Genomic DNA, 23,873 nt, shown 5'->3' with positions numbered 1-23,873 from the left:
GACACATGTATCCCATTGTTCATTGCAGCACTATTTACAATAGCCAGAACATGGGAGCAACCTAGATTTCCATCAACAGATGAATGGATAAAGAAGTTGTGGTACATATATACAATGGAATATTACTCAGCCATAAAAAGGAATGCGTTGAGTCAGTTCTAATGAGGTGGATGAACCTAGAGCCTAGTATATATACAGAGTGAAGTCAGAAAGAGAAAGGTAAATGTTGTATTCTAATGCATATACATGGAATGTAGAAAAATTATACTGAAAAAATTATTTACAGGGCAGCAATGGCAAAATAGACATAAAGAATAGATTTGTGGACATGGAGAGAGGGGAGGAGAGGGTGAGATGTATGGAAAGAGTAACATGGAAACTTACATTACCATATGTAAAATAGATAGCCAACAGGCATTTGCTGTATGTCTCAGGAAACTCAAACAGGGGCCCTGTATCAACCTAGAGGGGCGGGATGGGGAGGGAGGGACATGAGAGGGAGGCTCAAAAGGGAGGGGGTATATGTGTGTAACTATGATTCATGTTGAGGTTTGACAGAAAACAATAAAAGTCTGTAAAGCAATTATCCTTCAATTAAAAAGCAAATAAAAAAAGAATGTGAAAAGACTGGCCCCATGGGGGAAGATGTTCCTAACATGTAACTGATAAAAGGTGTGTATCTGGAGTTTATACAGGACTGGTTCAAAGGAATAAAGAACACCATGCAACAGAAAAATGGACCATTTAAACAGACGTTTCACAGAAGAGGACACCTGAACGATTTTCTCTTCATGAGGAGCTTATTAAATGAAACTCTACCCTAATCCAGTAAATACATATTGTAGCTGTGATGAGACACTATTTCACAGCCATCATCAAGCTGGCAAAATCTAACACCGTATAAAATGTCAGTGAGCATTTAGAGCCCAAGAAACTCCAGTATACTGCTCCTGGACTTTGGACTACTACACCTGCTTTGGGGAGCAAGGTGGTGAGATCTAGAAAGTCAAAGAGGCATGTGTCCTTCAGCCAGTAATTCTACTCTGAAATATGCAGCCTACAGAAAACTCCACTATATGTGCATAAAGACAATCACCGGCAAAGGCATTGCTTGTGATAGAAAAAAAATTAGAAATAACCTAAGACTCATCAACAGGAGAAGGACTGAATAAATCATGATTTATTCATACAGGAGCATACCATACAGCAGGGAAAAGAAGGCATTACCATTACATGTATCAACAAGGATGTGTCTCCAGAGCAAACACTAAAGCCAGTTGTGACAGAGTACACAGAATGGACTGTTTATAGAAAGCTTAAAGAGCTACAAAACTAAAGATAGTGTTCAACAGACACAGCCAGGTAAAACTGAAGAAAAGCAAGGGAAGAGTTGTTGCGAAAGATAAGACAGTGAGTCCTTCTGTTGGGAGCCCGGGAGAGGAATACACAATGGTGAGGCTTTTGCAAAGCTTGGTGGAGAGAATGTGTGTGTTCAATTCATTATTCTCTGAACTGTGAACGTCAACTACCTATACTTATTATGTGTCTCACAATTGTAAATCCAAAGAACATTCGATGCAGAAAAAGTTTAAGGAAGTTTAAACATGCATACCTTGCCTTTAAACACACATACTTAAACAGAAGCACACTGTTTAAGAAAAAATGGAAAGCATGAATAACTATAACATATTGTGTTGTCTGTATATTCATCTGTAGTAAAAATAAAAAGCAAAATCAGTAGGGTTGGAAGAGAAGGGAACACAAAGGGCTTCAACTGTATTTGATACATCATATTTCTTTATTTCTTGAATAGCGGATGGAATAAGAGTTGATTACAGTATTCCAGAGACAACTTGGCTTCTTTACTAAGGTTAGAACTTAATCCTCTCTAAAAATTTCTTTCACCCTCATTCCTGGTTATCTTGAGGAAGATGATCAAGAGAGTGAAGTAATGAAAGACAGGACAAGGTCACCATCATCTGAAGTGAAATCATGACTAATTCTCTTATGAGCAGATCTGTAGTTTGCACAGTAAGTTTCAAAAGACATTTGAAAGTGTTAGTCACTCAGTCGTGTCTCTTTGCAACCCCATGAACTGTAACCTTCCAGGCTCCTCTGTCCTTGAGTTTTTCCAGGCAAGAATCCTTGAGTGGGTAACCATGCCCTACTTCAGGAGATCTTCCCAACCCAGGGATCAAACCCCAGTTCTCCCGCATTGCAGATTCTTTACCATCTGAGCCGCCAGGGAAGCCCCCTAGTAAATTTCTACTTGTTCTTTGGAAAAGGATGTGATTGAAATAAATACTCTCTTAAGTTTGAAAAAAAATCTCATATTTCATATTTCCTTAGAGGGTCTTCATTCCAAGTATCCCCATGCTGTATGTAATTTAATGGAATATATATATAAATTATGTATTAAGATTCCTTTAGACAGAAATTAAACAATTTATCATGATTCCACATACATTTTCAGTGGTTATTGATCAGGTCATAAGAATGTCTCATCTAATTAAAAATTAAAAGAAGGCTTTTCACTGTATTTTTAATAGACAGTTATAAACATACATTGTGCTTTACATAAAGTGGAGAAAAGAGATAACAAGATTTTCTTTCAGGAGGCGTGTATCAGAAATAAACAACATAAGAAGTGCATGTAATAGTCTCATTGAAAATGTTTATACTATTAACTCTTACTTTTAATAACTAATATATGTGTGGCTCAGCTAGTAAAGAATCCATCTGCAATGTGGGGGAAATGGGTTCAATCCCTAAGTTGGGAAGATCCCCTGGAGAAGGGAAAGGCTACCCACTCCAGTATTCTGGCCTGGAGAATTCCATGGACTGTATAGTCCATGGGGTCGCAAAGAGTCGGACACAACTGAGTGACTTTCACTTTTCACATGATACATAATTTTTTAAAAAACTGTATAGTCAAATACAGTATAGTCCATCCAATTTTTGTCCCCCAGAACAGAGTTTCTCTTCCTGGAGGCAAACCACATTATCAGTGTGTTCCCATTGATATTTTCAGTTTACTTCTATTGATATTCTGTACATATACAAACATGAATACCTCTTTCAGTGAAAATGGTATCACACTGTAGATACTGTTCTGTATTTTGACTTTTTTCACTTACATGTCTTTGATGTCTTCCCATGAGAAGAACATTCTTTCCAATATACAGATGTAAAGTTAAGGTTCTTAACCAATCTTCTACTGATGAACCTTACTGTTCATGGTGCTGCTATTGCAAATAATGTTGCAAAGAATGAACTTAGGTTTGTCATTCCCCACATGAGACGTATATTTTCAGGGTAAATCACTAGAATTAGAATTGCAGGGATAAAAGTATTGTACACAGTTATACAAATGTGTGTTTCTCCTAACAGTGAGAGAGGGTCCCCCTACTATAACTTTCCCATTGTTAGTTGCACTGGCTTTGTATGGTGTCAACTCAGCTGACCTTGGAATGACTTCCCCAATTTTTCTTTCCTGTAGGGAAATTTGCACAGTATTTGAAGGCAGAAGAGAAGGAGCTCAGAGTAGGGCACTGGTACTAGAGCAGCTTGCACGGGATGCTGGTTTGCTGGCTCACTTTACTGGTGCGGGGAGGCATCCAGGCTCACAGCTACTTAGCTCCTCCAGATCCTGCCAAATCTCCTCCTTCACATTCTTCGCTCACGGATTCTTTGCTTGCAGCTTGATGGCAAAGGACCCCAGCTTTCCTGCAGGTCACCAGCAGCATCAAGCCTGCAGATGGTGAAAGATACATGAGGGCACTTTTTGTCCTAGTGGGTTACAGCTTGATCTCATCCTCCCCATTTCACATCCAGCTTATCTTCCTGACTTCCAGAATGAGCTGACTACAGAGGCAGCAGCCTTGCACAGACCTCTCCCTCAACTCCCACAACTGTGTGAGGTCTACTTCCTCTAGAAAATTGCTTACTCGTTATCACAGTGATTTTGCCTCTCTAACTGAACTCAAACTGATAACAATGGTACGTCCAACTTTTTTGCCCAGAAATAGGTGAATCTCAATATCTATTTACTTTTTGTTTTTAAAAATTTCCCCAAATAATTTTGATTCGCATTTCTCTTATGAATGATGTAGAACATCTTTGAAAAGTTGAAAGTTTAGCCGCACAGTCATGTCCGACTCTGCGATCCCATGGACTGTAGCCTGCCAGGCTCCTCTGTCCTTGGAATTCTCCAGGCAAGAGTCCTGGAGTGGGTTTCCATTTCCTCCTCCAAGGGAGAACATCTTTATGTTTGTCTAAATGCCTTTTGAGGGCTTCCCCTGCTGGCTCCACGGTAAAGAATTGTACCACAATGCAGGAGACCATAGGTTGGATCCCTGGATCAGGAATCTCCCCTGGAGAAGGAAATGGCAACCCCCTCCAGTATTCTTGCCTGGGAAATCCCACGGACAGAGGAGCCTGTGGGCTATAGTCCATGGGGTCGCAATAGAGTAAAACACAACTTAGCGACTAGACAGCAAAAAAGCCTTTGAATTTTCCTTTCATTGATCCTTCATATCCTTTGCCTAATTTTTCCAATAAGTCTTGGCTTTTTCCACATCAATTTGTATGAGCTTTTACTATATTTGGGAAATTATGTTTTGCTTACATGTTAAAACAATGCTAGCTGCTACAGTAGATGACCACACACAGAAGTTTCTCGATAACAAATCCCATTGCTGCTTGCAATCCTCCAAGCAAAAATCTAGGAACCATGATTCTTCCCATTTTGTGGCTCTGGCATCTTCAACATGCCATTTTCAAACACTCCCAAGACTTCTGTGTCCATCTAGATTTAACCTAGCAAATGGGGAAAGAATTTGGAGTATCAATTGTAATTAAAAAAACAAACAAACAAATTGGTATACTAGAAACAGAAGAGAACTTCTTCAACATGATAAAGGATGTTTTTAAAGGACCCAAAGCTAACATCATACTCACCGAAAAAGCTTTTCCTTTAAGATCAGGAATAAGACAAGGCTGCCCACTTTCACCACTTCTATTCACCAATATATAGGACAGTTCTAGTCTGAACAACTGGCCAAGAAAAAGAATTAAAAGGCATCTATGTTGGAAAAGAAGACATAATATCAATTTTGTTGCCAGATGTTTATTAGTTCTAACATTTTTAAAATGTAATCTTCAGAGTGGAAAACAAAGACGCAGGATAAAAAAAATAAATAAACCCAGATGCATTTTCTTAAAGATTTTTTTTTTTGTGACGTGGACCATTTTTAAAGTTTTTATCCAATCTGTTACAATATTGCTTCTGCTTGATGTTTGGCTTCCAAGTATGTGAGATCTTAGCTCCCTAACTAGAGATTGAACCTGCACTCCCTGCATTGGAAGGTGAAGTCTTCCACTGGACCACGAGGGAAGTCCCAAGTTAGATGCATTTTATACACTGACAATGAACAATTCAAAAAGAAAATTAACAAGTTCCATTTACAATAGCATCAGAAAGAATATAATACTGAGGAATAAACTTAACCAAGGAGGGAAAAGATTTGTGTACTGAAAACTGCAAAGCACTGCTGAAAGAAATAACACACAAATAAATGGAGAGACACCTTGTGTTCATAGACTGGAAGACTTAATATTGTTAAGATGTCAACAGTACCCAAAGCCATCTACAGAGGCAATGCGATCTCTATCCAAATCCTGGTGATTTTTTTTTTTTTGCAGAAGTAGAAAATTTCACCCTACATTGAAAATTCAAGCACTAATCATGGTTTCTGTTTTCATTAAAGACCACCCAGGTGGCTCAGAGCTAAAGAACCCACCTGCCAAAGAGAAGATACAGGTTCGATCCCTGGATTGGAAAGATCCCCTGAAGAAGGGAACGGTAACCCACTCCAGTATTCTTGCCTGGGAAATCCCATAGAGGAGCCTGGAAGACCGTGGTCCTTGGGGCTGCAAAGAGTCTTTGTTAACTAACGTAAACTAACAAGTATTTCTCATACTTTAATGAATTTATAAATTTAGGATCTTGTGAAAACACAGGTTCTGACTCAATCAGTCTGAGGTAGGTCTTTTCTGTCAAGTCCCCAGATGATGCCTAGACGCACTGGCATCACCTAAGTACTTACTATGCCTGATTACCTCAGGATTTAGGAGACATCTACCTACATGGAGCCTTACTCTGGTCTATGAGACCTGCCACCCCTCACCCTCCCCATACCTATTTGCTTCACCTCTTGCCATTCCTACCATCCCTCATTCACCTCAAGCCACACTGGCCTCCCTGCTGTTCCTCATAAACAAGAAGCTGTCTCAGAGCTTTGGAGCTGACCGTCCTCAGCCTGGAGTACTCTCCCCACATGCTCCGTGGGCAAGGCTTGCTCCGGGGTGTGCATGCTAAGTCACTTCAGCCCTATCCAACCGTTTCAGACCCCGCGGACTGTAGCCCACCAGGCTCCTCTGTTCATGGGACTCTCCAGGCAAGAATACTAGAGTGGGTTGCCGTTCCCTTCTCCAGGGGATCTTCCTGACCCAGGGATCGAACCTGCATCTCCTGTGACTCCCACATTGCAGGCAGATTCTTTACCGCTGAGCCAGCGGGGAAGCCCGGCTTGCGCCTGTACTTCCATTTGTGCACAAATGTCACTGAATGGGCAGGTTGTCTCTGATTGTCATTTATAAGACAGGACTCCCGCTACCCCCAGACCTAACACCTGAAATATGTTTGTGTTTACTGACTGTCCCCCATCCAAATTGTAAGTTCCATGTCTATTTTATTCATTAGTGTATGGCCAGTGCCAAGAACAGTCTGAGCTTACAGTAGGTAGTTAACACATACTAAATGGATGAATATTAGACAGCCATTTACTTATATCACAATGTAAAACCCCCAAATCAGATACCACTTGTCTCCATGTTTCTTACTTAAAATCGCTGGCTAAGATGAGATTGTTTTTTGCTTATTTTAGTATAATATCATATTTGTTGACAATGGCATAAAGTTATAGGAAAGAAGTTTTGAAAAGTTCTCCAAATGATGTGTTTGGTAAGTTATCATTCTGTCTTCCAAATGCATATAGCATGTGAGTGGGTTACATATATGAGGCTGGCCCACCTCCACTAGGAATTCAAGGACAATTGAAGGCCATCTTTTTTCAGACATGGTATTTGGAATCTGCTGACAGTGTCATGTGTTCTGTATGCCCACTTCAGTTAAGATCTTTCGGCTAAAAGAAACAAAGATTGACTCCAGCAAGGATTCAAGGAAAAAAAAGACTCTTGCTGGGAAATATAAAACTGGGAAAAAGAGCACCATTTTGCCTTGTAGGGACGGCACTGCTAGAAATCTCAGCGTCAGGAACTTTTGGATCTTAATTCTAACATTGAAGCAGGAATACGATCACTTCCTTTCAGCACATCTGTTCTCTCTCTGCTGTCTGACTTTCTCAGCCTCGTTTTCTTTCTTTAACGCACTGCTTATGCTAACTCATGGCTTCTTTTCCTTTATAACCTTCTGGCTTATACATATGCATTATGGCCCATCTCGCCTCTCTTTCCATTATGATCGTGTAGCTTCAGCTCCCATAGTTAACTTCTCTTCTCTTTTCAGGCTCCCAACAGCAATTCTGCATGAGTAAATGTGTTTGCACCAGCTGATATTTTTTGCATCTGGCCTGGGTAGGATGGCTGCCTTTGGGCCAGCTTCCTGTTGCTTGTCCAGCCAGGAGTGGCCAGTGGCCAAGTGGTTCCACCCTGTGATGACCTTTGTATCAGTGAAGCAGTTCTCTTTCGAGGGGCTGCATGTATGACTGAGGTGGGGGAGTACCCACATGCTTCCTCAAAACTTCTTTCCTTCTCCTTTTCATAGATGGGAGCTGACTCTGGAAATTTCTTATGACTCACCCCAGGTCCAAGAAGCCTTTCCTCAGGCTGGTTAGAAGCCCGACCTCTGTGAGTTTTTGTTGGCATCTGTCTCATACTGTCTAATAAGTGTTTCATACTTGTACCTTCCACTTTAGTGTGAGCATCTCTGGCTAAGAAAACTATACTTGTTTTTCATTTAAAATATTTATGAAATATCAAATGTTGATGGTAATTGGTGATAATCATCAATTTCTTGCCTCTTACACATCCAGCTTTTTTTGCCCCTTTTCATGACAGTAGAGCTGGTCTCTGGAAACATCTCTCCTTTGCCAGCTATGAAATGCCAGACTTCGCCAATAGAGGGCGCCGAAGACACACTGCAGAGCCACAGCAACAGGCTTGTGGATTCCGGTGAGCTTCCCAGGTGTAGAGAATCCGCCTGCCAGTGCAGGAGAGGCAGGTTCCATCCCTGGGTCGGGAAGATCCCCCGGAGGAGGAACCGGCAACTCACTTCAGTACTCTAGCCTGGAGAACCCCACGGACAGAGGAGCCTGGTGGGCTACAGTCCTTGGGGCCGCAGAGAGTCAGACACGACTGAGCGCACACACACTCCCAGATCCGCGGTGGCCCTTTTCCTCTGGCAAGTTTCTCCATCACTGCCAGGCCGTGTGCTCCATGCCCTCTTTGAAGAGTTCTGAATCTCAGCCACGGGGAGTCTCCTCTGGTAATCTCTGGGTCTTTCAGAGTCCACTCTTCCTCTAGCTGGAGGAAGTAGATGCTTCTTCTGCACCTGCTACTCTGAGGATGCCTTAGAGCACAGGTCCCCAACCTCTATGAACCTAATGCCTGATGATCTGAGGTGGCGCTGATGTAATAATAAAGGGCACTATTAATAAATATAATGCCCTGAATCATCTGGAAACCATCCCTCCTACCCCTCGTCCATGGAAAAACTGTCTTCCACAAATCTGGTCCCTGGTGCCAAAAACGCTGGGGATCACTGCTAAGAGTTCTGCTTCTTTCAGCAGTAAACCACCTTCCAGAAGTTAAAAATTCTTTACATTTTCCCTCTTCAATTAGCTGAGTAATAGCTGTCCTCTGAATGGACCCTGGCTAATATAACATGTAATAAGGCTTTTATGGTGTTTTTAAATGGACCCATAAATAAATAACATAATTTTCTCCATTTTAATTTCTAACATGGTAAATATTGACAGATATAATCCACACAGAGAAAAGGTTTTAGGGGTCCTCAAAAAGTTTTAATAGTTTAAATGTTTCCTGAGATAAAAATGTTTGAAAACAGCTGCTTTATTTCAAGTCTTCTCAGTGTTTTGGGTGTTTTTTTTCCAATATTTATTTATTTTTATGACTGTGCTTGGTCTTTGCTGCTGCTGCAGCTACTCTCTTGCTGTGATGCGTGGGCTTCTCATTGTGATGAATTTTCTTGTTGGGGAGCCCAGGCTCCAGGGCACGTGGGCTTTAGTAGTTGTGGTGCACAGGCTTAGCTGCACCCAGCATGTGGAATCTTCCCTGACGAGGAATCGAACCCATGGCCCCTGCATGGGCAGGTGGATTCTTAACCACTGGACCACCAGGGAAGTCCCTTCTCAGTGTTTTGCCATACTAATGCACATTGCATATCTGAATTTAAACCCAGGTCTAATGTATATAAAGCTGTAGGTGAGGCTGACAATGTTTAAGTCTTGAAAACTTGAAACCTTTTTTTCTCAATCAGAAGTTTCTTTAAAAAAAATTTAAAAAGAGATCACCCCTTAACAGTTAACAATGTGGTAGTGGTGGTTTAGTCACTCAGCTGTGTCCAATTCTTTGCAGCCCCTCGGACTGTAGCCTGCCAGCCTTCTCTGTCCATGGGATTTCCCAGGCAAAATACTGGAGTGGGTTGCCATTCCCTTCTCCATGGGATCTTCCCCGCCCAGGGATCAAAACCCTCACCTCCTGCTTGGCAGGCAGATTCTTTACCCCTGAGTCTCCTGGGAAGCCCAGTTAAAAATATAATTAAAATGAAATACATCAGCTGGGATTACTTGACATGATATGGAAGATATAAGGAAGAATTTGGTGAAACTTAGAAGGCAGAGAAGATTCTCTGGGAAGGATACCTGGAAACAAACTGAGAGGTGGTGGGTGAAAGCTCAGTCTTGACTGAGATCTTGACTTCCTTCCTTCCTACCACAAAAAACTCATGATACTGTGGCAGAAACTGCAGGTTAAATGGCAGGTTAAACGGTAAAGTTTCTGAAAGAAACTTAAGAGTCTACAGGGGAGACTGGGAAGTAAGGAATATACCAGGAGAATCTAAAGGAAGATCAACCAAGAGGATGTGGGGATATTTGTTGGGGAGAGGGTCATAGGAGACTTCTTTGGGAAAGTTCTTCCCCCACCTCTTTGCCTGGCAAGAGGCGCCTGGCATCACAAGAAGTCAGGTGTGGGAAAAGGAAGGTGGTAGCCAGAAGTGATGCCAACCAGTGGTCACATCACGATGGGATGTCTAGTTCATGTCTGTTTTATTCTGGGGACACTGAGGGAGAGGGAGGGGCATATGGTGGGTGGGAGGAGGGCATGGAACATTTTTAAGTATGCAGGAAACCACAAATTTTTGTTTTGTAGAGGCAAACATCAAACAAACCACGTGAGGAAATATTACATCGAGAACAAGACTAGGAAGCATATCATTGTTATTACTTGACACTCCCTTGGAGGTCATATCTAGCCAGTGCAATAAGACTACAAAAACACATGATCTACAAATCCATTCATTCAGTTGAAAATATTTATCAAACACCTACTATGGGTCAGCCATTGGCCCATATTTAAGGATATAGCAGTGAACAACAACAAAAGAGCCTTGATTTCATCAAGCCTCCTTCTAGAAGAGCCAAACTGAAATCTGACCTCTCAGCATTTCACATAGTTCAACCCTTGGTTCTCGACTTCAACTCTTTTTTCTTTTTTTCTTTTTTTTTTTCTCCTTGGTATCCTGACTTCACACTTTTTGTTTTTTCCCCCCTATCTCTCCAGCCTCTCTCCTCCTTCCCCAGTTCCAATTTATTGGCTTTTATTCCTATGCTACCATGAAATGCTGATGTTTGATATGGGCTCTTCTCTCTTTACTGTACTTGCTTTCCTTCCATGATAATATCCAGTACTATACTGTGTCATGAAGTGCAGCTAGAAAGGTAATATAAAACCTAGTTTTGGTTTCACTTTCAAGTTCTATTCAATCTTCCTTGAACTCTTGATCTTTGCCATCTCCAATCTTCCCCATTACTGTGAATGCAATCACTATCCACCCAGTATCTCAAGCTATAAACCGAGAGTCACTCTTAACACTTTTCACTCCCTAAGCTACTTGGCTCAATTTGCCACTAACACCCACAGATTTTTACCATCAACATATATTTCAAATCTGCCCACTGCTACTACCCTATTTCAGTTCAGTTCAGTTCAATTCAGTCACTCAGTCGTGTCCGACTGTTTGTGACCCCATGAATCCCAGTATGCTAGGCCTCCCCGTCCATCACCAGCTCCCGGAGTTTACTCAAACTCATGCCCATCGAGTGGGTGATGCCATCCAGCCATCTCATCCTCCTCTGTTGCCCCCTTCTCCTCCTGCCCCCAATCCCTCCCAGCATCAGGGTCTTTTCCAATGAGTCAGCTCTTTGCATCAAATGACCAAAGTACTGGAGTTTCAGCGTCACCATCAGTCTTTCCAATGAACACCCAGGACTGATCTCCTTTAGGATGGACTGGTTGGATCTCCTTGCAGTCCAAGGGACTCTCAAGAGTCTTCCCCAACACCACAGTTCAAAAGTGTCAATTCTTCGGCGCTCAGCTTTCTTTATAGTCCAACTCTCACATCCATACATGACTACTGGAGAAACCATAGCTTTGACTAGACGGACCTTTGATGGCAAAGTAATGTCTCTGCTTTTATTTTTATTTTTTTTAATGTCTCGCTTTTTAATATTCTGTTTAGGTTGGTCATAACTTTCCTTCCAAGGAGTAAGCATCTTTTAATTTCATGGCTGCAGTCACCGTCTGCAGTGATCTTGGAGCCCAGAAACATAAAGTCTGCCAGTATTTCCACAGTTTCCCCATCTATTTGCCATGAAGTGATGGGACCAGATGCCATGATCTTAGTTTTTTGAATGCTGAGCTTTAAACCAACTTTTTCACTCTCCTCTTTCACTTTCATCAAGAAGCTTTTTAGTTCTTAACTTTCTGCCATAAGGGTGGTGTCATCTGCATATCTGAGGTTATTGATATTTCTTCCGGCAATCTTGATTCCAGCTTGTGCTTCATATGCAGAGTAATTGTTATTATATTATTACAAACTAATATAACGTGTCTCCTAATATGACACAGAGGGTATAATATCACTTATGCAGTATTTCAGACAAAATGCATAACCTGACTCTGCTTATGAGGAAACAATAAACAAATGCAACGGAGGGCACTCTACAAAATAAATGGCCTGTTCTCTTCAAAAATGGCAATATCATGAAAAAGAAAGGCAAAAGAACTGCTCTAGATTGAAGGGGACTAAAGAGATATAAAACTGTGCACAATGAATGAGTCTCAATTGAATCCTGGGTTAGAAAAAAACTTGCTATAAAAGAACAATATTGGGAAATTGGCAAAAATTGAAAAAGATATGTTGATTTAAGATTTATTGACTAAATAGTTGTATCAATGTTAAATTTCCTCATTTTGTTAATTGTACGGTGGTTATATAAATCCTTGTTTTTAGGAACTATAAATTGAAGTATTTGGGGGTAATGAGGCATCTTCAACTTAATTTCAAGTGGTTCAGGGGAAAAGTGTATATAGAGTTCATTATTTGTAGTGATTATGTTCTATTAAGTTGCAGAGCACTGAATTAGCAAATACTCAAAAAATTGTGCCTAGGGGAAACACACAGTTAAGTTCCTGTAAGCCTCTAGTTTTCTTCCCCCACCCGTCAATATATTAACTTGTTTCATGTGTGTTTCTGTTTCTGCGTGTGTGCATACTAAGTCCCTTCAGTGCGTGCAACTCTTTGTGACCCCATGGACTGCAGACTCCCAGGCTCCTCTGTCCATGGGATTCTCCAGACAAGAATACTAGAGTGGGTTGCCATGCCCTTCTTCAGGCGATCTTCCCAACTCGGAGACTGAATCCGCCTCTCTTGCATCTCCTGCATTGGCCAGCAGGTTCTTTACCACTAGCGCCACCTGGGAAGCCCATGTTTAAAGATATCTTATTCAATGCATATTTAATATATACTGTTGATTCATTAACACTGAACTCAAAACTAACAGTGCCTACTCTTTGTGACCCCATGGACTATACAGTCCATGGAATTCTCCAGGCCAGAATACTGGAGTGGGTAGCCTTTCCCTTCTCCAGGGGATCTTCTCAACTTAGGGATCAAACCCAGGTCTCCCGCATTGCAGGCGGATTCTTTACCATCTGAGTCACAAGGGAAGCCCATGTTTCTATTTAAAGATACCTTATTTAATATATATTGTTGATTCATTAACACTGAACTCATAACCAACAGCACTATTACTCATGCCTGGAATTGACCAGGGAGAATATGTTTCAGATGGGGAAGGCTTTTAAAGGGAGGTGAACCACTGTATGAAAATGCATTGGTTTTCATACCAATGAGGTTTGAGAGAAAGTTTGGGACATCTGGGAAGTTCCTGTAGTTGTATGTGGGGCCAGTGGAAGGTGCCCAGCTTTGTGAATTCAGTGAAGTTTCCTGGATATTATGGACAGGAGATGAGGAAGAACTTAACTCTGTGTACAGATTTCAAGTGTTACTAAGAATACATATTTTAAGAAAAAGTTTGTTAATTTTTGATTATTTAAATACTATTCATTCATTGTTTAAAAAAAATTAGAGCATACAAGAGAAATTTTTTTTAAAAAAGATCACTTGGACTATCCCCAAATAGAGACGTCCTCTGTTAACAAGATTGGTGTATAATCTAGATTTTCTTCTGAGCATCTATCTGTTTATTGGTTACAAATATTTTTTAATTTACAAAAAAATGGAGTCATACTTTGTATCAGTTCAGTTCAGTCGCTCAGTCGTGTCAGACTTTTTGCGACCCCATGAACGACAGCATGCTAGGCCTCCCTGTCCATCACCAACTCCCGGATTCCACCCAAACCCATGTCCATTGAGTCGGTGATGCCATCCAACCATCTTACCCTCTGTCGTCCCCTTCTCCTCCTGCCCTCAATCTTTCCCAGCATCAGGGTCTTTCCAAATGAGCCAGCTCTTCGCATCAGGTGGCCAAAGTATTGGAGTTTCAGCTTCAACATCAGTCCTTCCAATGAACACCCAGGACTGATCTCCTTTAGGATGGACTGGCTGGATCTCCTTGCAGCCCAAGGGACTCTCAAAAGTCCAGCACCACAGTTCAAAAGCATCAATTCTTCGGCGCTCAGCTTTCTTTATAATCCAACTTTCACATCCATACATGACTACTGGAAAAATCATAGCCTTGATTAGACAGACCTTTGTTGGCAAAGTAATGTCTCTGCTTCTTAATATGCTATCTAGGTTGGCCATGACTTTCCTTCCAAGGAGTAAGCATCTTTTAATTTCGTGGCTGCAGTCAGCATCTGCAGTGATTCTGGAGCCCAGAAAAATAAAGTCAGCTACTGTTTCCCCATCTATTTGCCACTAACGTCTTTTTTTCATTTAACTACATGCCATGATCATTTTTTTTTTCATAAATGCACCTCTAAAAGTATATATCTTAATGCTGATTAATATTCCATAGTGTGAATAGATTTCTTACATTAGGATCATTCAGCTGTATCCACTTTATCGAGGACCTTGACTTTCAAATATTAAAAATTTTTTAAAGTGGCTCAGACTTCATTAACCTTTAATGAAGCCACCCAAAATTGAAATTATTCACGAAGTCAAAACTCTTTAAGAGTTTGAGGAATTTCCTCGTGGTCCAGTGGTTAGGTCTTGGAGTGGTGGGGTGGGGGGCAGGATCCTGCAAGCCATATGGCAAGACCAAAACAGAAAGAGAGTGAGCCACATTCCTTTAAGAGGAAAGGAGTGATACAGTGGTGTTCTGTTGCAGAAAGTATTTAAACAATCTGATGCAAAACACAGATACTGGACTAGGCTCAAGGTACAGAACTTGAAGGCACACAGTCGTTTCTGGCACAGTTTGAAGGTGAGGCCACAGCCATCTTAGTCAAATAGTTGTTTTCTTAGGCAGATTTTTCAGCTGATCTCATTTCACAAATAAAGAAGGTTTCCTATTTAAATCCTAAAGAGTAATAAAGTTCTACTCATTTTGTGGAGACTGTAGGTACTTGGAAAATCAAATGGCCAATAAGAATAATTGACACATTAAAAAAAAAAAAAGAAGAAGAATTGACACCTTCTACTTGGTAACTGTGTGTGAGTGTGTATGCGCCCAGTCATGTCTGACTCTGTGATCCCAAGAACCTGTAGCTTGTCAAGCCACTCTGTCCATGGAATTCTCCAGGTAAGAATGCTGGACTGGGTAGCCATTTGCTACTCCAGGGGATAACTATACCTAGTTAAATTGTTTGTGTCTGTGTGTTAAAAAGGGCTCCCAGATGGCTCAGTGGTAAAAAAAAATCTGCCTGCCAATGAAGGAGACATAGGTATGATCCCTGGGTTAGGAAGATCCTCTGGAGGAGGAAATGGCAACCCACTCCAGTATTCTTGCCTGGAAAATCCCATGAACAGAGGAGCCTGGCAGGCTACAGTCTATAGGATAGCAAAAGGTTTGACATAACTGAGTAACTAAGCATGCATGCAGTATGTAAATAGTAAAATATTCAGAATATAGATTTTATATTTGTTCAGTTTTATCACCTGAGTTAATAAGCAGAATATCTGGACAATAAATGACTTAATCCCTCATTTAGAAGGTGCTAAGGGCTTTCCTGATGGCTCAGCAGGTCAAGAATCTGCCTGCAATGCAGGAGAGTTGGGTTCGATTCATTGGTCAGGAAGTTCCCCTGGAGAAGAAAAGGCAACCCACTACAGTATGCTTGCCTGGAGAATTCCATGGACAGAGGAGCCTGGAGGGCTGCAGTCCATGGGTTGCAGAGTCGGACATGACTGAGTGACTAAACACTCACTCACACTCAAGGGATTCCCAGGTGGTGCACTGGTAAACAATCCACTTGCAAAATCAAGAGACATAAGAGACATGGGTTTGATCCCTGGGTTGGAAAGATCACATGGAGGAGGAAACGGCAACCCACTCCAGTATTCTTGCCCAGAGAATTCCAAGGACAGAGGAGTCTGGCAAGCTATAGTCCATGGGGTGGTAAAGAGTTGGACAGAACTGAGTGACTGAGCACATACATACATGATCTGAATGTTTGTATCTCCCCAAAACTCATATCTTGAAATCCTAATGCCCAAAGGTGACGGTATTAGTAAGCCAGGGCTTTGGGGAGGTGTTAAATCATGAAGGTGGAACCCTCATGAATGGGATTAGTACACTGGACTAAGGCAAATGAACAAGGATTTTCAACATCTTTAATTTCACAAATATTTTAACAGCTAAATCTAATAAAGTGTTAGTCACTCAGTCATATCTAATAAAATCAAGATTTAATCTTCCCCCTACATTTTTCTTTTCTTACATAGAATGCATTTTGCCTCACTATATGTACTGTTTTATTATTATAAATTTCTATAGAAAGGAAATGTAATAAACACAATTATTGCTAAACTCCAAATTCAGGACAAGTATTATAGTTACTTGAACTGGGTAAAGAGGAGTAAATTTTTAAGTAGAAAATTAAAGCTCCCATTAGCACAGCAAATTACCAAGCAAATGTAATTAAAAGAGAAATGTCCAAGGTCACCTTAAAGAGAAAGTATACTTCCTCAGTCAGGTCTCTTTGTAACTTGATAGAAGTTATTTACATACCTAAATACAGTATGTGAGTTGGGGGTGGGGTTTAATGGAGTTTTAGAAAAGGGTAGTTCTCAGAGCAAACTTCTGACCCTTTCTTTCTTCAGCTGAACAATTTGTCCAGCGTGGAAACAGCAGGTCTGAGATTCAAATCCACTAGGTGGTTTTGCTTCCCTGAAAATGTTGCATTGTTGTCATTTAGTCACTAAGTCGTGCCGACTCGTCCAACCCCATGGACTGTAGCCCACCAGGTTCCTCGGCCCATGGGATTTCCCAGACAAGAATACTGAAGTGGGTTGCCATTTCTTCTCCAGAAAATGTTGCATGGCTCCATTTAATTCATTTACTTAGCAAATATTTACTAAATACCTTTTCAGGGCAAAGTACTTTGCCAAGAGTTGTGTGTGGGGGATATAAGATTCACTAACGGAGTAGTGAGAAGAGATGTGCTTTAGGATCAAACAGACTGGTTAGATTCCCAGCTTCATGGATAAATTACTCCTTTGCAGTTTTTAAGCCAGTAAACTGAAGTTGTTTTTGTTTTTTTTTAAGGAAGAAAGCAAGAAGGAAATATAAGTATCTGTGACCAGGACACAAGAAGTGCTCAATAAAACTGCTTTTCTCTCTTCAACTCCACTTGGAGTTTTCTATAAGGTAAGTGATCAAGTAAGCCTTCATAAAATGGGGAAGGGTGTAATTGATTTGGGTCTTAAGAAGGGTTCTTGATTTGGACTGGCTGAGATATGGGAGAGAACAAACTCAGCGACTGACGTGTTTGAATTGGAAGTAGATCCTGTTCTCTGGAACAGACTAGGAGGGTGAGAACAGGAAGCTGCAAAAGTCAGGATGCCTTTTATAATCTCATTCAGTATAGAGCAGGTTCCTAAAAACACAAAGTTATGAGGACAACAGTCTGAAATCAAGGCATCTTCTCTGATTAGATCTACGCGGCAAGTTTTTCCGTATTTGATTGTATTATTGATTCATTCACCACACACTTTTGATTTATTCAAAGAATAACACAGCACTTAAAATCTAAACACTAGAATGTGACCAGGAATCAAAAGACACTGTCCCAGTTTTGAAGCAGACACATAAACAATTTAAATACGTTTAGAGGTGATAGAGAGTCAGGTAGAGCAGCTCTGAGAAGGAAAAGATTTTTTTTTTGGGTCAGCTCAACTCTAGTTATACGAAAATAAACACATTTTAAAATTATACGCCACGCTTAAACATTAAAAAAAAGAAAGGGACATTAAGTTTTGTTTTTTTTTCCCCCGAAGTGTCAAACGTAAAGCTCATTCTAGCGATGCTTTTGGAGCTAAACCCGCAGAAAAACACTGAGGAAGCGTGACTGAGTTCTTACTGTTACTGCTCTCCGAAATCGGTCCTCCACATCGTTTCCTTAAAAAGTAGAAGCTTATGGGAAACACAATCTTGGCTCTTCAAGGAACACGCAACTAGAGACACCAAGGAGATAGCAGAACGCGGATGCCGCAGTTTTCCAAGTGCTGTCTGCCGTTCCCACGTGGTGGATTTTTGGCAACTCGCCCCGCCTTCCTCCGGATTCAGAGGAAGATTCTAACGCCCTCTGGAGCCGTCCCTAGTGACGTCACGAGCGCGATTCCAGTCTGCGGCCAATCACGCGGCCGGATTCCGGGGGAAGCCCGGGGCGGCGGTGGCGGCCTGTGCGCGTGCGCGAGGTCTCCGCGTGGCTATATAAACATGGCTGGCGTGGCCGCGCGGCGGGGCCGTGCGGAGCGCGCGTAGGGGGCTTCGGGGCGCTCTGGCTTCGTAGGTTTGAAATTTCTGGCGGGGGATCTGCCGCGCCGAGTTTCGGTGGGAGGTGGGAGCCGACGTGACGCCCTTCCGGGAGCCGCGCAGCCGGGCTCCGGTGCATCTGGTCCCGGGGCTGAGGTGCCGGGTTGAGCCGGCGCACGTGTGAGCGCCGCTGAGGAAGCGGCGAGCGGCCGAGCAGGTGTGGCAGCCGGCGGGGCCGCGCGGACGGGAGGAAGGTCCGGGACGCCGGGTCCCGCTGTCCAGCGCGGCGTGGGTCACTGACTCCTGTGTCGCGGCCCCGGCGCCTCTCCCTAGCGATGCTGTGGAGCTGGAACTGCACCGGAGTCGGCGGCCGCTTGTCAAGCCTCCCCTCGCCTCTGCTCCCGGAACGGCGGCGCCGCGGCTGCCGCTGATCCACCTGGGGGGATGCCCGCGGGCCTCACGGAGCCGGCCGGCGCCGCTACCCGCGCCGGTGTGGGCGCCTCCGGGACCGTGACGATGGCCCCCGCCGCGGCTCTGCCCGTCCGGGTGGAGAGCACTCCGGTGGCCTTGGGCGCCGTGACTAAGGCTCCTGTCAGTGTCTGCGTAGAGTCCTCGGCGTCCCAGCCGCTGCGGTCCCCCGTGGGGACCCTGGTGACCAAAGTGGCCCCTGTCAGTGCCCTTCCTAAACTCAGCAACGGCCCTCGTCTGCCATCTCCTCAGATTGTCGCCGTGAAAGCCCCCAACACCACCACAATCCAATTGCCTGCTAATCTGCAGCTTCCTCCAGGTACGTGGCTCACCTTGATAGCTTTAGCGGGCCAGCTGGCTGTGACAGGGGAAACGTCGCAGCCCCCGATCGCGCCTTGTCGCTGGGAGTTCCAAAGCACTCAGCCCAGAGAACCTTTCAACGTCTCCACTTTGAGGGGAGGTGATTTGGCTTGACAATGGGGATAGCCTCTTTGAGTCCTTCCTGCATAGTTTTTCTTTTCATATTTAAGGAAAGCATTTTTCACCTAAGGGGCCACAGTAAAAGCTGGAGCAGCATGTTCAAGAGGCCTTTGAGGCACTGGCTCTTACATTCGGGAAGATAGAGATTCGCTCAAGTTTTATTTCGTGTGGAGAAAGGACCAGTTTTTATATCCACACACTTACATTACTGTGTAAAAAAAAAAAAAAAAAGTGTTTTTAAAAGGTTCTTCTGTGTTAAGACCGAAAGAGAATTTAAATTGAAGCAAGCCTAGATAAGTTTACTGCTTTCTAGTACCAGAAATGAATAATGTTGCTTCCCGAACAATCTTCAGAGGTGTGATGATTGTAACCTGCCGGAGTTGACAGGTCAGAGCCAGGAGGTTATTTGTGAAGCAGTGTGTGAATTCTGCAGTTAATGAGCCTGTGACTACTTTTTATACTAAAGTTTACTCTGTAGGGCTGTTTTTCTTGACTGAGGCAAAGTTTTTGCTTTGTGATGACTTACGTATTGTAAATATGCTGGAAGGTGTGTAAGTATTTTATCTTGTTTTCTTGCCTCCAGTGAAAGTCACTTGGAATTTCTGTGGGAGGAAAAGGCACATTTTCTCTTCTTTGGAAAAAAAATTCTGCTGGTAGTTTTATTATATTCTATGTGTTTTGCTTAGCAGTGGGAGCTCTGACCAGCAAAGGTGGTAAAGATATGGAAACCTTTTGGTTCACATGATGTCAGTTTCCCCTTAGAATGAGGAGACCTCTTTTGTAGCTAATGTTCAGTTTGGTCAGGAACATTGTGGAAAGATTAGTTCTTAACTTTTGATGAACTTGTGTTTTAGTTCTGTATGGTACAGGGGGTACTTACATTTAAGACTGTGTGCTCCACTGGATACATTTTTTTTTTTAATGTTTTGGAAGGACATCATCTATTAAGAGAATCATCATAAATTAACCCTGTACAGAACACAGGAGCTGGGTGGACAGAGACTATAGTCTTTTGTAAGACATTGCTTCCTACTAATCAGTCCCTGCAGGGCTTGCTTTTTTTCTTTCTTAACTTCTATACAGGGTTACTGTGCAGTTGGAAAAATTCTTTCTCAAAAGAGCTGATGTCAGTTTCCCACTGTCTACAAATTCCAACAAAAAGTAAACCCAAGTGTGCTCACAAAGTGCTCTTAGTCAACATTACTACTGGTATGTAGTTTCAAGGTCTCCCCTCAATTGGTAAAATAAACAAAACCTTACAAGAGGAACACTAAAATATACATGAATACTTTGCTCAGTATCACACAATAAGTTAGGTTTCCAATTCACATACTCTATGACTGTGCGATCCACCTCATCCATACTGGTTCCCAGGACTGTGTCCACTTGGAGGTTTAAAATAAAGAAAATAAGCCAAACTCTGTGGCTTAGGAGTCCTCTCTGGAAGACAGTACTGGCCTTCTGAATGCTGGGACTCACGGACTTGTTGATGTGGCTTCCTGCTATGCCAGGATCTCCAGGCAGGTCCTGTACATTTCAATCTAGCAGTTCCACTGAATATATTTTGTGCTGGTTCTAAATTGTCACCCTACATACCCTCTTATAAAGTAGTTATGAATGTGCTTAGATGAAGTACTCCTGATTTGTTAAAAACGAAATTCCTATCTAGTCCCCAAAGTTTGTTTAGAAATGATAAAAAAGTATTGAGAGGAAAACTTTCCAAAGTGGGAACTCGCTGGTGAGAGGGACCCGATCACTTATTGAGAACATACTGTGCTATAAAAATTGAGGTAAAGTTGACATACAATATTATATCGCTGGGCACTTTTTATACATTTCCGTTATTTTGTTTCTTGGTCAAAATAGATAGCAAATAAGGAAAAAGTTGTCTAAGGGTAAATAATTTGTCCAGTGCCAAACAACTCATAGATATCAGAGGGAAATTGAACCCAGCTTTGTTTGACCCTTTCTACAGCGCTGCGCTTACCACTTGATGTGCGTGTATGATATGCCTTCTTGAGTAGCAATGTTAAAAGGTGATTTATAGAATTTTAGAGCCTAATCTTTTTATTACACAGAGAAACCAAAACTGAAACTTGCTAGAGCAAAAGAGCAGCAAGCCAGGACCACAGCTTAAGTATGCACCACGCTGACACTTGTTATGCCGTGGGAGTGCTGTGCTGTGCCTAGTCACTCAGTCGTGTCCGGCTCTTAGCGAATCCACAGACTGCAGCCCGCCAGGCTCCTCTGTCCATGGGCTTCTCCAGACAAGAATACTGGAGTGGGTCGCCATGCCCTCCTCCAGGGGATCTTCCCAACCCAGGGCTCGAACCGAGGTCTCCCGCATTGCAGGCGTATTCTTTACCTCCTGAGCCGCCAGGGAAGCCCATGCTGTGGCAGAAACATCCACAAAAGAGAGGAGATAAATTGTCTCTAGGAGTTACTTAGCGAGGAGATAGGATGGTACTTTGAGGAGCAGCTTTTGGAATTTCTGCTTAAGTGTAGCAGAAGAGCATACTCAGGTTTGCACTCTTGTAGGTGCACAATAAGATAACTGATAACCTGAGGTATGACATAGAAACACTGATTCAAATAACGTTTGGACACTGATTAAAGTAATGTTTTAAAGAGTTTATCGGTCTTGTACTAGTTCTTTTATAGGCCAAGGATTAGCAGAGGATTACTCACAGATGCTTAAATTACATAGGAGTCAGCTCTGATTTTTCCAAGGTAATGAATTCTTTGTGTTTGATTTCTCTTTACTTCAAAATTTCCTCTGTGAACTGAACTATTTTTTTAAAATGTACATATGTACCACAGGTTTTTCTTGGGAGCAGGAGCTGGAAACAAAAAGAGGGGCATTGTGAGGAAATGAAAGAAACTGTAGCAAAGCCCTGAAGATTATTCTGTGGAATATTTTTGGTAATCTCTTCAGTCTTTTCTCTTTTATGAATTTGTGGGATTCAGACCAGACTGTGGCTCTTTGCATTTTTGGTATCCTGTGCCTCTTCTATCATGTATTTGAGAGTGATGAGGAAGGACTTGATTGCTTCTTTTATGCCACAGTTCTTTTACGAACTGTGCTTCATAAATTCTGCTTCCACAGTCTTACTGTACAGAAGTTTGTGAAAGTTACTGGTGAAATGGATCAGGTCCTTTTTCATCAACTCCTTCATGGTGAGACATGGCGTAGGTTTTGCATCTTTCTAGAATTCTGAATCAGTACCTAGATAAACTTGTGGTTCTTGTTTTTACCCCAGCTTTATCAGAGGGATATTCCATGATCATCTGCTCCCATGGTTGTCCCAGTACTCCTGGACGCCATGGAAAGAGTTGGCAGTTGTCGTCAGTGGTCACCAGTGTCCCGGTGACTCATCTGGTAAAGAATCCGCCCGCAATGCGGGAGACCTGGGTTCGATCCCTGGGTTGGGAAGATCCCCTGGAGAAGGGAATGGCTACCCATGCCAGTATTCTGGCCTGGAGAATTCCATGGACTGTATAGGCCATTGGGTTGCAAAGAATCTGACACAATTGAGCAACTTTCACTTTCAGGGCTCACCGTATGTACCAGCCACAGTTTGGATTTCAAGGGCTGTGAAGTCACTTTGACTCACATTTACCCTTGCAGCATTAATAACAACTACTACTGACAACTTTAAAATTCATAAATTTGCTCAGAAGTATTGTCTCATTTGACCTGTTTAACAATCCTGCAAAGTAGGTATGTCTCTCAGTCCGCAAACATGAGATGTCTTTCCATTTATTTAGATCTTTAATTTCTTTAAACAACATTCTGTAGTTTTCAGATATTGCTTTTGTACTTTTTTTTTGTTAAATTTATTCCTAAAGTGTATTATTTTTATCTTATTGTAGGTGGAATTTTTTCTTAATTCTCTTTACAGTTATTCATTGGAAATGTATGGAAATGCAGTTGATTTTTGTTTATTGATCTTGTATCCTGCTTCCTAGCTGAACTCATTTTTTTAGTTTTAATAGGTTTTTTTAATCATGGATCTGTTTGGATTTTTATATACAAAATCATGATATATGTGAATAGATAGTTTTACTGTCTGTTTTGGATGCCTTTTATTTTCTTGTATCATTGCCCTGGTTAGAATGCTCAGAACAATGTTAAATACAAGTGGTAGTGATTGTAGGCATCCTTGTCGCGTTTCTCATTTCAGGAATCCTGATCTTAGGGTAAAAGAATTTAGTCTTTCACTGTTAAGTATGATGCTAGCTATGAGTTTTAAACCAACCTTGCATATTGAGATAAGTATCACTTGATCATGGGGTAGAACACTTTTTAAATGTTGCTGAATTTAGTTTGCTAGTACTTTGTTGAGAATTTTTGCATTGGTATACATAAGATATTTT

At 42.0% G+C, this 23,873-nt stretch overlaps 1 protein-coding gene and 1 long non-coding RNA gene across 3 annotated transcripts in view; one reads left to right on the top strand and one right to left on the bottom strand.

The window, feature by feature from the left end:
• Positions 1–1,228: 1,228 nt before the first annotated feature.
• Positions 1,229–18,328, bottom strand: LOC122685041. Its single transcript, XR_006338230.1, has 4 exons — positions 18,154–18,328; positions 4,960–5,083; positions 4,628–4,818; positions 1,229–3,751 (listed from the first exon to the last, which is right to left on the bottom strand). It is a non-coding gene; the product is annotated as an uncharacterized LOC122685041 (long non-coding RNA).
• A 548-nt stretch (positions 18,329–18,876) lies between these two features.
• The window catches only part of TAF4B (TATA-box binding protein associated factor 4b), an 89,498-nt gene continuing 84,501 nt past the window's right edge, over positions 18,877–23,873 (top strand). The window contains exons 1-2 of one of the 2 annotated variants that reach the window (XM_043889394.1): positions 19,247–19,335; positions 22,317–22,418. Coding sequence is in view for 1 of the 2 variants with exons in the window: in XM_043889393.1 (XP_043745328.1) it covers positions 18,993–19,335 (343 nt within the window). In the remaining variant the exon portion in view is untranslated. Of the gene's footprint in view, positions 19,336–22,316; positions 22,419–23,873 lie in introns of both variants that reach the window. The other variant, XM_043889393.1, reaches the window with a different exon arrangement.

This window comes from Cervus elaphus, chromosome 27 (assembly GCF_910594005.1).
Source record: "Cervus elaphus chromosome 27, mCerEla1.1, whole genome shotgun sequence".
Classification (NCBI taxonomy): domain Eukaryota; kingdom Metazoa; phylum Chordata; class Mammalia; order Artiodactyla; family Cervidae; genus Cervus; species Cervus elaphus.
The sequence above is the reverse complement of the archived record's forward strand: the minus strand, read 5'-3'. Positions and strand labels throughout refer to the sequence as shown.